Below are 15456 nucleotides of genomic sequence, written 5' to 3'. Positions count from 1 at the left end.
AAACATCCCAGCCCAGTCCAGATCAAGTCCATACATTTGATACTAGCCCATATGTCTGATACCAATCTATAAAGTCCTCTCTAGACTCCCAAAACACATGCAATGACACTGAATGCAGAAAGATCACAGGCCAGTGGGTGTAAAGTCTCCAGTGGTGATAGAAGAACCTAGGAGGAAATATAGGAGTTCCCAGAATTCTCAGAAGGAGGCTATTCCCATACAGCGGACTCATTGGTTGATTGACAGTCCAGACTCCACTCTTTTACTCGTAATCCTCTCAAATTGACACCAGATTATGGAACTACCACACTTTAAAAAATTACGTGTAGATTTTGTGATGATGTTACCTCTCTTACTCTTGATCTTAATAATGTATGCCCTTTGTTCTGTTACATTTTTGTTATTTTTACTCTACTGCTTATGACTGATTCTTTTTCCTGCTAGATTTGGTTTCACTGGCCATTTTTTATCTTGGTTTTTGAAATGGAAGTGGAGGCCAATGATTTGAGATCCTTCTTTCCTAATGTAGGAGTTTGTGCTTGTGCACGTACTGAACCCCATAAAATCTGGCACTCTTGCGACAGCAAACGGAGAGAACTGTAGTGTTCTCGTCATTTATTTCCCATCTCCGAGCAGTCCTTCGTTGCCTGATAGCTTGTGTCTCCGAAATCGTTGTGTCACATATTAAGTTCAGTTTTTTAGTTATTTTAGCCGGGATGCTTAATCCAGTTTCTCTATTTGTGATGCTTTAAATTTTACATGATGTTTCAGAAATAGTAAAGCAACTCAGTTTTACAGTGCTTTTCCGTTTCTGAGACTTTTGCAGAAAGTTGAGTGTTTGTACATCAGTGGTTCGTGCATTCTAGAGAATAGTTCCAACTGTCAGAGGAGCTGTTCACAGCTTAGTCAGGAAGCCAAAGGTCAACAGCAACTAAAAAGAGCTTTATGGGCAGAATGAGCTGTGCCAAGAGCTGTCAAGACAAACCTTAGCCAGTTGTGTCGGCTGGGAGAGCAGAATCAACGCAGCTGCCTCAAAGTCAGCAATCAGTAACCTCAGTGTGGAACAGACACGTCCGCTAGGCAGTTAGTCAGAGGAGACAGAAAGCAAACTCAAACATGACACATTGGGCGGTGACAGCGCCGTGAAAACAAAACAACAGGATGGGAGAGAGTGATGGAGTAGGTACTTTTACTATTTATCATGGGATATTTTTTTAACCAGGAAATAGTTAAAATATATATTATGATTTTATTGTAAAATGTATTGAATTGTGCTTGGAGATATTTTCATATGAATTAGGTAACCTAAAGGGGGTTGACTCCCCAATAAGAATGGTTAAGTCATTTGAAAATTGTATTATGCCGCATTTCCTAAAAGTGTTCACTGAATGAGACATTAGATTAAGATATTCTAAAGTGGTGCCTTGGACCCTACCATGCAGTCCCCTTTCAGTACTCTGTCCTCTCTGTAATGCAGAGAAGCTAGGCCTTCTAACCGTATGTGTGAATTACATTTGTAGATTTAAAGTGTCAGGAGGGCTTCCTTTGATGCATGTGAGAATTTCTGACCAGAAGATGAAAGATGTGCTCTGTCTAATTGACAGCATAACCTTGCCACAGAAAACAACTTCACCGTCTCCAGAGAAGCAGGTAAACGGATAGAATAAGATGCTAAACAAGTTAAACAACAAAGTGTTTTCTCCCATATTTGCATATGTAGTCTGTTTCATCTATTGGCGCACTATTTTGATTTTCAATAATTCCTACAATGCTTTATTTGATTCACTTTTTAAGTTTAATATTTTTTGTTGATTCTGTAAACAGCTAAGTGACATTGACAAAATAAAGATTGTAGCTCATTTGCATTGCTGTTTTAGAATGGTTGTGAAAATTAGTAATTAAAGAGCTCTGCTGTCACAGTGGGTCAAATGCTGACTGCAAGGTTGGTGGTTTGAACCCACTAGCTACTCTGTGGAGGATGAGGCAGTCTGCTTCTCTAACGATTTACAATCTTGGAAACCCGGTGGGGCAGTCTACTTTGTAGTGTGGGGCCACTAAGACTCAGAATTGACAAGAGCGAGTAAGTTTGGTTGAGATTAAAAGAAAAAAGGGAACAAAAATGCATTAGTAAAAGGAAAATATCGTTCAGATTTTCAAAACTTGTTTTAAATAGAACTATACACAGAAATCTCTAAGATATTGTAAAAAAATTGGTATGAACTTTCATTATATTTTATGAGACTTAAAGGCCCTACTTCATTTTAGTTTGAGTTGGATAAGGTAAATGGCGCAGTCAGGTACTTTCAAATGGAGTTTGAGAAGAGAGCCAATGATGCCCATTTGCAGGCACATGTATTACGGATTCATGGTCATGTTGTAATAGAAAATGTAAGTGACGCACATTTATCAGTAGACTTACTCACTGGAGTTGTACGTAGTTTTGTTCTTGTAGGTGTGGGGATTTGTCTCTCCCTCTTTAATAACTTTTATGGCTCTTCATCATTCCATTTATGCACATTGATTCTCTCTCACTTATGTACATTATGCACATTGAATCAATATGTTAAGAAAACTTTATATTCTTTCCTAGATTTCCTCAATTCCTATTATTTCTGATGGAACCAAAGGACTACTGGGTACTTCACTATTACTTGATGTAGTGGAATCAGGTAAATAAAGTGAAATGTTTTTGTCCATTCAACTAAACCTATAAATTGGCTTAGAAGGTTTTCAGAAAATAATGGAATTCTGAAAGTAATATTAGTAATTTAATAGTTCTAGTTCCAAATGTGCTTACTAACCAACACTATGCCTTTAAGTCACTTAATTTTTGAAACCTGTGTTTCTTCATTAGGTAAAGAAAAAAAATAAGGGATATCTATGCCTTACCTGTGTCTGTAGCCCTGGCTTGACTGATTATGAACTGTGATGTAAACTTCAGGAGGGAGAGGTCCATGTCACACTTGGTCACGCTGATGTTCTTAGCAGGTGGCAGTGCCTGACACATAGTAGATGATGCCTACAAGTCATTTTACTGAATCTTGAATGAATGAACTAAAGAGAAAAGCAATCAGGACGACCAAAGAAAAGACAGTTATGCTGATTGATTTTAATTGTGGTCATATGACTTTGTGGGACTTAAAGTTGTTAAAAGTATTCCAATTCAGAATAAGATGGATAACTCTAATATGTCGATGTTACTGTGGGAGATTGAAGTTTGAATGTTGCATGCCATTTTCAGTCAAACGATTGTCTCCTTCCTTTAGAGTCTGAGGATGAGTATTTTGATGCTGAAGACGGCGACTCTCAGGTGGGGAAGGGTGGGAAAGGCTCCGAGTTAAAAAAAGCTGCTGAGCCCCCAAATGAGGAACTCCTTCATCTTCTCCTCAAGTTTGAAATCAAAGAGGTCTGTATCTTAGTCCTAACAATAAATACCTTTGTTTCTGTTGTGACTCTGCCTGTGAATTATTTCAAGCTAGACCCAAACATTAAGCACATTAACTGTGTCACTCTCTTTTCCCCATTGCCCAAAGCATAAACACACCTTGCAAAAAAGCTTCAAGAACACAACGATTATTTTGTGACACCTGATGTATGCTAATTAGGTTTGGAATATGAAAACATGTTTACTTTGAATATATTTGATTGGCTTGAACATCTTCTGAGGTTCAAAATCATTACATGAATATATTCCTTCATGGATAATTGTCTCTTCCTGCCCCTTGTCCATTTTTTCTGGACATTATTTCTGGTCATTTTTCTCCCTGTGAGAGTTCTTTTCATTTAAAAAAATTTTTAAATAATTTTATTGGGGGCTCCTAGAACTCTTACCCGAATCTATCCATTGTGTCAAGCACATCTGTACATTTGTTGCCCTCATCATTTTCAAAACATTTTCTTTCTACTTGAGCCCTTGGTATCAGCTGCTCATTTTTTCTCCTCCCTCCTTCCACCTTCCCTCCCTCATGAACTCTTGATAATTTATAAATTATTATGATTTTGCCATGTCTTACACTGACCTATGTTTCCCATCACTCACTTTTCTGTTGTCTGTTCCCCCGGGAGAGTTCTTTTCATTTTAGGCGTACTGTCATGTATAAATTCCATCCAGGTAACGTCTGACCACATATATATCTGTGGTCCTAGAAGATTATAGTAGAGCTCAGAAATTCTGTTTGCAGAACTGGACATAGATGACTGGATACAGCAGACATAGAATATAGTAATGGGTATATATTATGTTCTGTGCTGTACTAATTACCAGTATTTTAATGTGAAATTTTCTTACTTACAAATAAAAAGCTGACAGTATGTCCTTTAGCTCACACAGAGCAGCTTATATCTTTTACAGATTGTCACCTTTGCTATCCACTTAATTTTCTCTTGAAAATATCACTGTGAAGTGCTGCATGGCTCCAAGCAAAACTAGCATTAGTTATAACAACAGCAGCAGGCAAAGGAGAAATATCAGTTTGGAAGTGAAACAAAAGGCTATATTAAACAACAGGAAGGTGGAAAATTGGTGAATGCTATTGCTCAGGATTTAGTCTTGTTCCCATAATATACAAATCACGTATCAAGCAACATGTGACATGTATATGAATTCATTTATATTTATAAAAATTTTTATCCTCCAGAGTGACTTTTAAAGTTTTAATTGTTTCTATGGTAAAATTGAAGGAGCCCTGGCAACATTGTGGGTTAAGCATTGGGCTACTAGCTGCAGGATGTTGACAGTTCAAACGCACCTGCTGCTCCAGGGGAGAAAGATAAGCTGTCTGCTCTCGTACAGATTTACAGCTTCAGAAATCATAGGAGCTTTTCTACTCTCTTCTGTCGAGTCCCTGGGACTCAGAATTGACCTGATGGTACTGGTTTGGGTTTTTTAATAGTAAAATATATCAATCATCACACTTTTCTTTATATTTTAGTTCCAGTGGCACATTAGAAAGTGCTCCTCCATTACAAAAATATTTACCAATATGTATTGCTCCCTCTTTCATGGCTTATATTTAACTCCCTGATTTATATGAAAATATTTTTACACATTATTTCTGTGATGAGTTTTTGAACGTACGATCTTACTATTTTCATGTTATCTCTGTGTGTAAATGTCATGGCTTTTTTGGACATCAGAAATCATTGTAGCATCTCTTCTTCTGTACTCTGTTGATTGACATGTCAGATGTCTATTGAAATTTAAAGTGAGGCAATAAAGACCCTCACTTCTTGATGGAAATATCAAAGAACTTTTAAATTTTATCTAAATTTAAAATCACATGAGGGAATTAAAAAAATTTTGTGGAAAAATTCCATGTTTTTATAAACTTTTTGAAGCCTTTTCTTATGTTTTATTTTATTTTTTTGCTAAAATATATTGGTTTTCATTCCACTGTAAATATAAGCAGCAGTAAAGATAGTGTATATCCTTGTATTTTCAGATTACTTTCTTTTTTATTTACCAGATAGGAGTTTTGTTTTGAGAATATAGCTTTAAAAATACATATATGAATATATATATATATATTAAGGAAGAATAAATTGCTATTGCTTTTACTAAATTGAATTATGTCAATAATAGATAATAAATTTTATCATGATTTTTATATAGATGATATATTTTCAATAGTAGAATTGAAGGTAAAGATAATAACTTCTAAGCATCTTAAAAAACTTAATGGTAGTAGCAAATCATCAACAAACTTTGTGCTATTTTCCTGGAGATACATGTGATGAGATGCTTTGTTTTTGTTGTTTTATGTATAATTCAGAATACTTGTCAACTTTTAATTGGCTGTGCCAATTCTTTTAGGTGATTTTGGAATTCACCAAACAACAGAAACAGGAAGATACAATTCTAGTATTCAGTGTCACTCAGTTAGGAACTGAAGCTACAGTGAGAACTTTTGACTTAACTGCAGTATCTTATTTAAAGAAAATCAGCTTGGATTACCATGAAATTCAAGGTAATAGCCATACAACATTGAATTAATTGCTATAAAAGGTAGAAATAATAGCCCTTTGTAGTATCTGAAATACTTTTATTTTTATGATAATGTTTGCAGGTGTGGTAGTGTTATGTTAGTACATCACAAGAAGCTCTAGGTTATAAAAGACAGTGAACATAAAATGTACTGCGCTTTAAAAGTGCTAATGGCTTGTTCGTTTCAGTGTTTGTACATCTCGTGTGCTCATTAGATCTGAGAAATGGAGAGATGAATGAATCTCTAGTAACTAAAGTTGCTTAGTGTTTGCTTAAGGTCTTAATCAAATATAAAGATATATGTTTTGTTACTTCTGTTAACTGCAGAAGTAAGCCTCAGTTTAGAAGAACAATGAAGTTTTACTTATTAGTAATTAACAATGTAGAATTTGCATGACTACATTGAGGGATAAATTACGACAGACAGCACAGGAAACCCAAAGGAGCCGCCTTACTCTGCCCTATGGAGCGCTGTGAGTGGAGGGACTTGATGGCAGTGAGTTTGGTTTTCGGAGGCTTTTTATTTCTTTGAAGGATGATGACCTTGGAGGTCAAGAGGAATTCTGTTATGTCTCAGAAACAGGAAAATAGTAAAAGAGAGATAAAATGGTAAATAAATCTTGTCTCTCTGGAGGTTGTCTAGATAGAATTACATAGAACGTCTGAAAGGGTCATTATGAATTGTAGTTGGCTCCATGGCAGTGGGTGCTGGTTTATAGAAGAGGTTTAGTGCAAATGCGAGGCTTCTTCCTCCATAAAGGGTTATAGTCTGGGAAACCCACAGGCCATTCTGTCCTTCCTGCGGGGTGGCTGGGAGTTGGAATCAACTGACTGGCAGTGCGTTTGGTTGGTTTACATTAAAATTTAAAGTAAGTCACCAGTTTCTGCCAAAATTTTTTCCTCCTAGAAAAGCCTTCTTTCTTACTGTCTAAACAAAGGACAGCTATTTAAATTTATTTAATGCAAATAATTTATTTCTAAGCATTTTAGTGCTTAACAGACTTGCAAGCTTTTTAAACTCTAACCCCCTTGTTGTACAATTGAGAATATTCAAGTTACATAGCTTCTGGTTTGGATGAAGCTGAAGTGTAGTATTCACATATCTTGATGCGTAAACACGTGTAGTCTTTCTGTTGCTTTGCAGATGTACACGTGGCCTTAAACTATCTAGAGGAGTCATGGTTATCTTTGAACACACATGTGAAATCAAATGAAAACAACCATGTGTTTAAAGCTAATTTATGTGCCAAAGGGGACGATTTGGATTGATTTCTTCACTACCAATGACACTAAGTACAATGACCATGAAAATCTGAGGATATACCCTTTTGAAACTTTATTAACCCTTTTTTTAGAAGATAAAATAAATAGAAAAGTCCAAAATGAAAATGAAAAGTTTACTTCCAATTCTTTTCTTTTTCCTTTAATTTAGGATCCAGAAGGAAGCCCCTTCACTTGATCAGCTCTTCTGACAAACCCGGATTAGATCTTTTAAAGGTGGAGTATGTTAAGGTAAGGGCTGTAGAATGTGGCCATTTGCATTGTACACTCCAAACCATTGCCTTTGAAGGAACAAAAAAGATAGTAGATTATCAAAGGCTCTGGACATAAGGCTAAAAAAAATACTGTTTTAATCTGGAGCGATTACTAAACCACTTTCCCTCTCGCCAAGATGAGAGGTTGGCATGCAGTATCTTCTAATGAGTATTCCTAGCTTCTGATAGGGTACTGAGAGGGCACAGTCCCGTGACCTTCATGACGGTAGTTGCTTACTTGGTTACACTTGACTGGTTATTACGACATCGAAAGGGATATTTTCCAATTGAGTTGTGAGGAGAAAACTGCCAGTATTGAAAATAGAGCTTAAAAATATGCCATGGGTCACAATGATGCAGCTGATGCATGTAGCTTCATGCAAGATTTGGTTGGTTTGTTTTAATGGTTCAAAAACTATTCACTGAGTGTCTGTATATGCTAGGTACTCTTGTCAGGCACTTGGAATATCTCCATTCTGGAACTTTTCCCTGTCCCCAAGGAAATGATAAATAGTTAAAATGCAATATGATTTGCTTTCTTCTAACAGAGAAATGCACAAACCATTGTAGGAGCACGTAGGTTGGGAAACCAGCCCAGTTAGAAACTTCTCAAGTATTAGGTGACTGATAAACAATTACAATAGCAATAAAATCAAACCATGCCTTCAGTTTGGTTGTGACTTACAGTAACACCATTTGCTACAGACTAGAACTGCTGTAGGGTTTTCTTGTTTTAGCCAATTGTGGGACTTCTTTAGGTGGGTTTGAAATACAAACCTTTCGGTAGTAAATGAACACAATCTGTGTACAGCAACCAGAATCCTGCAGTAATGGACTAGATGACCTTTCAGGTCAATTTCAACCTTGAGCGTTTATAATTCCTATCCCTAGCTTTGGTTTCCCAGAAGTAAGTGGTAGCATGCACTTCTAAATGTTAAAGAGGAGGAGAAGCTGCTGTGTTACAACAAATAAATGATTTCGATGTAACTTTGAAGTAATGATAGTGGAAGCCCTCATACATACAAATTCCTTTGTAATTAAAGATAAGTTAACCAGAGAGCTTCAGTGATTTACTTATTTTAATCTTTGTATCCTTCTTTAAGACTTTTATTTCATTTTGCAGGCTGATAAGAATGGACCTAGTTTCCAAACTACTTTTGAAAACACCGAACAAACAGTTAAGGTAAGAAATTCTATTAATGATGTGAAAGAAGACATCTTAATAATAACCCTAGTTCCAGCCATTGACTTATTAAAACTAATAAGATGAGATTCCCAAGCCAGATCTACGTTTTTAAGCTGCTCCTGAATTCCTGACACTGAGTGACAATGAATGATCATTGTTCTTTTAAGCCATCTACCCCCAAAAAAGGGTGAGGGTGGGGTTAAAAAATTCTATTAAAAGAATGTATTTTATTGGAAAGTCATGAACTACATTCAAAGTTTTAATCTACTTTGAGGCATATTGACTGGATCCTTTGAGGAAATAAGTTATAGATTAACCTCATAAATACTTCATATGTTATATGTTTATCTTAAATTTCAGTTATTACAAGATCCAGCTTAGTATTATTTTGACTTGCTGTATTTCCCCAAAATGGAATTTTTAGATTTACAAAGAACCAACTAGCATCAAAGAAAGCACACTAGATCGCATTGTTTGATGCAGGAGTGAACGTGCGATGTACAAGGAGACACGCTGCAGCACTTGGGGCACCCCTCAGGTAGCAGCAGCGAGGACAGGAAGCAAACTGTGGCTGTGGGTTCCCCTAAAAGAACAATGCGTGAGATGCGTTTCACATCAGTGCACTCATATAAATAATCTCGGGGGGGGGGGGTAATGGAAAAATAATTACATTAATTGTGATATTGTGACCTTTCAAATCATTTTTAGGTTCTTCCGTATTTTCAGGAAATGAAGAACATTTTCTTACACATAAGCAAAGGTGTCCATGTAATCTACTAAGTTGCTATTAGAAAGCTGCACATTGTTACAAACAATTTGTGTTGCTATCTTAGCTTTCCGGAGTCAAGTTTTTTCTTTGCCTTCATGAGTTAATGTGCTCTGTGTTTCTTCTTAAGTGATAGGACAATCATTGAGATTTCAGAAGATTGTTTAATGACCAAAAACTTCCTCGTGACTTCAATTTGCATATGCTGATATCATGAATGCCACATTTGTTATATGATTTCTAGAGATTCTAATGACACAGTGATTCTGGAGTTTCATGTTCTAGCTTATGCATTTTATAGTCATAGTAAATAGTCATTGAAGAGCCCAGAAACCACGTATGTATTGAATGCTGACGTGACTCAGAGTAAATGATTGGTTCCTCAACAGTATTCTTGAGAAAGTAAGTACTTGGGTAACTCTGATACCCTAGTGTACTCTCGAAGAGTGTGGCGTTGATTCTCAATAGCCGCTTCCTCCAAGGAACCTGGGTTGTAAATCAGCCTTTACCTTGGAAGCTCTGTCAGAGTGGTGGAGGCCTGGGATGCTGGCTTAGCTGGGAGCCTTCTGGATTCGTGGTCGAGACGAATAACTAAGACATGCTCTTTTCCAAACCGCTTTAGGTGGCCTTTTCTTCTCTAAATTTGTTGCTGCAAACACCAGCTCTTCTCTCTTCGCTCACGTACCTGACAAACATGATTCCATCAGACCATCAGAAAATGGGGGATGTCAAGGAGACACAAAGGTTAACTGAAAAGCAACAGAAAACTTCAACTCCGCAAAAGGGTATCTAAAGCTCTCTTTTGTTTCTTGTTAGTAGGAGTTTTAGAATTCCATAGCGAGGTGAGAAGTCGGTGAGGTTATCTGCTTCAGTGATTTCCGTGGTTTTTTTTTTCCCTAAGTAAAATCTTTCATGGGTGCTTGATATGTGGGGAAAATGTCCTCCATGGAATTATGTTAGGAAAAAAAATCCTAGTGTTTTCCTTGATGATGGTACTGGGGAGCCCTTAACTAAGAAGAAAGAGAAGACCTTTTTTACACAGCTCTTCCGCTCCTTCCAGTAGTTTCTGAAGTGATAACATCAGTGGGGTCAATCTTCCCTTCCAATGTAGGCATCAGAGGAGACCCAGAAGGGTGAGGGTGGGTTGTAGAGGTGGGATCGCTCTGATCACAATCCCAGGCTTCGGGTCTGAAAGAACCCAGTTCAAGTCCTGACTCTGTAACTTAAACGATGTGGTGATAGGCACATCATTTAGCCTCTCTGTTTTGAGGTCCTCATTCACTTTAGGTTTTGTCCTGGCACTTAAATGTTAAAGGTAAAATAAAAATGCAAACTCTAGAAATTCTTTAAAGTTCAAAAAATTTTTGAACTTTAGAAGATTTATAGTTTTAACAAAATTGTGGTACATTGAATAGAAGCATGATTCCTCAATAGATTGTAGATGACTAAGACCTGTCTGTGCTAGAATGTGTTTTTAATTTCTAGTGATTCTACCCACTAAAGATAGTGGCGTCATTGACTTCCGCCTGTTTGCCAAGTTGAATGCGTTCTGTGTCACTGTCTGTGATGAAAAGAGCAATATTGCTGAAATCAAGATTCAAGGTAAAAGTTGCTACATTATCAAAATGTAGGTAAAAGACAAGGTTTTTCTTCTCATTTCTAACGAATTTCCAAATGGATGATTGTGAGCTATGAAAGACGGACAGAGGGGGCTGCTTGCTTGCTTTCGGGTGGGGAGGGACACAGAAGGGCGGTCAGAATGTAACCATCAAATTGACCTGTTCACAATGGTGTTTTAAACCTTTCTGAGAATTGTCCCAGAGCTGAGAGTGAGTATTAATATCAAAATAGGGATACAAATAATGGGTTAGGTTGCCAGTCCCCAATTCAGGTAAAATTCTTTGAAGATGCTTTATCTTGACATGAATTCAAAGCAACCTTGTCATGAAGAAAAAAGCCTGTGAAGCTTTAGGCAGAAGCCTCTAAAATTCACCTAACTTTTCCTCTGGCTTTGTCCTACCAGCTCATTGTGATATGGTAAGGTAAAGAATATGTGTAATGAAATTCTTGGAGAACTTGTAAGCCTACCACTCCCCCTTATGCCCTTTTCTAAACAGACAGTGCATTTACAAGTCTGAATTTGACTCGTGGTTTTGAACTGCTTACCTTGTGGTTAGCAGTCCAGTGCGTAACCCACTACACCACAAGGGCTCCTTGGTAGATCTATAGAAATTATAACGATATGATTTCCACCCCCAGGCCTTGATTCCTTTCTTTCTCTTCAATCAAGAAAACAATCACTATTTGCCAGACTGGAAAATATTATAGTCACAGATGTTGATCCTAAGACAGTTCATAAAAAAGTAGGTGACAGTAACTATTTATTTGAGGGGGTTTTGGGGGGGCAATTAAATGTTAGTTTGTTGTAACACATAACTTATTTTTAACTTTAATATATGTTAATTAAATATATTTTGATGGAAAAATGTTTCTATGAAGATTGTATCTTGGAAGGCTTAGGATGCAAGCTTCTTTTCTAAGTGGGGTTTTATGTTGTCACTGTTTTCTTGGACGAGGTACATTCAGATCTCTGTTTTTCAGGCTGTCTCAATAATGGGAAATGAAGTTTTCCGTTTCAACTTGGATTTGTACCCAGATGCTACTGAGGGGGATTCCTATGCTGACATGTCCAAAGTAGATGGTGTGGTGTCACTGAATGTTGGCTGTATTCAGATTGTGTATCTTCATAAATTCCTGATGTCACTTCTGGTAAAATTACTATTTATATATTGGAGTTTCAACTTGGGAATACTTAAATAGCTTAATATTTTTGGTTGAAGATCTTCATACCTTGGATTTTAAGTTGAGCATTTGTTTCAGCCTCGGTACTTTAGAGAAACAAATCCACAGAAAGTGATATGTATAAGAGAGAGTTTTATACATAAAGGGTAAGTGCACATCAAGAAAACATCCCAACCCAGTGCTGTCCAAACCCACAAGTCCAAAACCAATCCGTAAGTCTTCCATCATCTCACAAAACACACACTGTGATGCTGACTTCAGGAGGAAAGCCGAGTCAGTGAATATGTAAGCAAGCATCTCAGCATTGGCAGGGGTAAGCATCTCAGCATTGGCAGGGGTCTCCACACGGCTGCTCCAACACCCAGGGCTGCATCGGGGTAGGTCCATGTGGCTTCTCCTCAGGGATGTCTTGCAGGAAGTGAGCCTTGCTGACTGAAGCAGGGAACTGGCTAAGGCAGCTGCACCCTGGTCCGACCATCAGAAAGCAAGAGACCCAAGAACTCGAAAGGCAAGGCTCACCGAACCATTTATCCCTCCACCCTTCAATGAACCCACATGTGTTTATTGGCCAGATTAGTACAATAAACTAACTACCTCAGCATTGTTCTGATTATATATAATATTTGTAAATATAAAGTTCAACACATGGATAACTTTGGGAAGAATGGGAATTTCAGAACATTTAATGCTCACGCAGAATCTCTACACAGACCAAGAAGCGGTTGCTTGAATAGAACAAAGATATAGTGAGTAGTTTAACATCAGTGCGAAGACTGTATTCTTTCACCATACTTATTTAAATTGTCTGCCGAACTAATGATTTGGGAAAGGACTATATGAAGAAGACTGTGGCATCAGTAGTTACCGATGAAGATTAAAAGCTATAACTCTTAGTATGGATTGTAGCCATTCAGTGTGGTTCTCAACATAAAACAAAAATCCTCACAACTAGAGAACCATTTAACATCATGATAAACAGAAAATATTGAAATTGTCAAGAATTTTGTTTTGCTCAGATCTACCATCCGTGCCAAGAAATCAAAATATATATTTGCAAAAATAATTTCTTTAAAAAATTAATACAAGACTAGATTCAATGAAATGAAGATTTAAAGTCTCCTAAAATGCGTAGCTCTTTTAAAATGACATTCCACTCTATTATCAGCCCTGATATCAACTCCCATGCCTCCTCGTAGTATATTTCCACATGTCTCAGGGTTATGAAATGTGCTGCAAAGTCTCACAAAACTCAAGAACTATTCCCAAGAAGGGCACCTGTGGTTTTGGGTGCTGGTTGGTCCAAAATAAAAAAAATTCAAAGTTCAAATATTTGTCTGAAGGCTCTTCCTGATCAAGAAAGTCCTGGAAGTTGATAAAATGAGGCCAGGTGATAGATCACAAATAAGCCCCTAAGGAATAGATGTCAAGTAGAGGCAAGGCAGATGCAGCAGCCAGAGGCAGAAGCAAAAATGACAGGCACAGAAGGACTCCTTGTTTCTGAGCATGCTCGGTCAGGGAGGGGAGGGTACAATAAAGGGTCCCTTCACTAGAGGTCGGGTTGTCACCTTCTGTAGACCATGCCCCCAGGGTGACAAAGGTTGGTGACTTGAATCACACCTTTTACTAAGGTGGAGACTCAATGTACATCCCATCTGAATATGTCCATTCACATAATAGAGAACTCCACTGAGGATGGGATTTTAACCACAGGAATCAAGGTTCGTGTTTATAATGTATTGCAAGAGGTATTATAGATAGCAGGGCCATAGTAAGTCCTTAGGCCATCTCAACATTGTATTGGACAAATCTGCAAAATGTGTCTAAAGTGTCGATGAGCTGAGAAGACAGTCTGAGGAGTACAGGCCCTGACTCAGCCGTGAGATTTGCAGTGGCCTCCTGTGCATTTGAGAACTAGACAGTGAATTGCAAACAACAGGAAAGCACTGGTGCAGTTGAAGCATGGTGCTGGCGAGGGATAGTAAACACGGACTGCCAGAAGAACAGACAGTCTGTATGGGAATCGTATGACCAGCATGCTTGTGGGACGTGCGGACGGTGAGACTTTGTCTCATATACTTTGGACGTGTTATCAAGAGGGGACCCGTTCCTGGAACAGGTCATCATGCTTAGTAAAGTGGAAGGTCAGCAACAGAGAAGACCTTCAGAGGGAGATTGACACAGAGGCTGCAAGCGTGGATCCACCACAGGAGAGATTGGGAGAACGCTGCTGCACAGGGTAGTGTTCTGTTCCGTTGTACACAGGGAGCCTGTGGGTCAGTTTATTTGAAGACACCTAACAATAACAACACTAGAAAGGTTAGTAACTTGTGTTTAATGTAGGACACTGAAATGTGAGTCATTTTATGGTTTTTGCATAGAACTGGGGTTAATAGGTTTTACTAGACCATGATAAAGCCAAATGAGACTCAAGTATAAAAGTGACTGGAAACTGTTTTTCTTTGTTTCACAGTCTGATAGCCTTAGCCTTAGTCACATAGTTCATCAATGCAGGTGGATGAGCAGTAATTCCTAGCTAAACACCCACAAAATAGGTTTGACCAAAAGTTCTCTATTGGGAAACAAACCAGCGTAGGTAAAAAAGAAGATATTGTTCTTAATGTGTCTGACCTGTTTTCCTTTCATGCTTTCCATCCGCAGAACTTCATGAACAATTTTCAGGCAGCCAAAGAAGCGCTGAGTGCTGCCACGGCCCAAGCAGCAGAAAAGGCCGCCACCAGTGTGAAAGATCTGGCCCAGAGGAGCTTCCGTGTTTCCCTCAACATTGATTTAAAAGCTCCCGTTATAATCATCCCCCAGTCTTCCATGTCTGCCAATGCAGTGGTGGTAGATCTGGGGTTAATCAGAGTTCAGAATCACTTCAGTCTGGTTTCTGGTGAAGGCGGTTTAAATCCACCAGTGATTGACAGGATGGCTGTGCGGCTCACAAAGCTGAAACTCTCCAGGTATCCCCTTTCAGTCATTCTAGCTACAGTACTACGCTGCTGTTTCCTAGGAAACTTCATGGCCTTTGAAAGCGTACCTAAACGACATCTACTACACAGAACAGTTTTAAAATCAACTTTTCATTTTCAAATGTTCAAACCTACAGAACAGTTGGAAGAGCACCATCAACACCTATCTGCTCTTCACCTGCATTCACCAGCTTGTACTTTTGCTTTTCGCC

The 15456-nt window shown here is 38.1% G+C and overlaps 1 protein-coding gene across 2 annotated transcripts in view; it reads left to right on the top strand.

The window, feature by feature from the left end:
- The window catches only part of VPS13C (vacuolar protein sorting 13 homolog C), a 193033-nt gene that overhangs the window by 84274 nt on the left and 93303 nt on the right, over nucleotides 1-15456 (top strand). For both annotated transcript variants that reach the window (XM_075531422.1, XM_075531423.1), the window contains exons 23-33: nucleotides 1521-1650; nucleotides 2591-2669; nucleotides 3267-3406; nucleotides 5813-5966; nucleotides 7416-7495; nucleotides 8642-8701; nucleotides 10093-10255; nucleotides 10956-11072; nucleotides 11730-11833; nucleotides 12072-12239; nucleotides 14931-15235. In XM_075531422.1, the coding sequence (XP_075387537.1) occupies nucleotides 1521-1650; nucleotides 2591-2669; nucleotides 3267-3406; nucleotides 5813-5966; nucleotides 7416-7495; nucleotides 8642-8701; nucleotides 10093-10255; nucleotides 10956-11072; nucleotides 11730-11833; nucleotides 12072-12239; nucleotides 14931-15235 (1500 nt within the window). The remainder of the gene's footprint in view (nucleotides 1-1520; nucleotides 1651-2590; nucleotides 2670-3266; nucleotides 3407-5812; nucleotides 5967-7415; nucleotides 7496-8641; nucleotides 8702-10092; nucleotides 10256-10955; nucleotides 11073-11729; nucleotides 11834-12071; nucleotides 12240-14930; nucleotides 15236-15456) is intronic.

The sequence above is a fragment of the Tenrec ecaudatus genome, chromosome 14 (genome assembly GCF_050624435.1).
Source record: "Tenrec ecaudatus isolate mTenEca1 chromosome 14, mTenEca1.hap1, whole genome shotgun sequence".
NCBI lineage: Eukaryota > Metazoa > Chordata > Mammalia > Afrosoricida > Tenrecidae > Tenrec > Tenrec ecaudatus.
The sequence above is the reverse complement of the archived record's forward strand: the minus strand, read 5'-3'. Positions and strand labels throughout refer to the sequence as shown.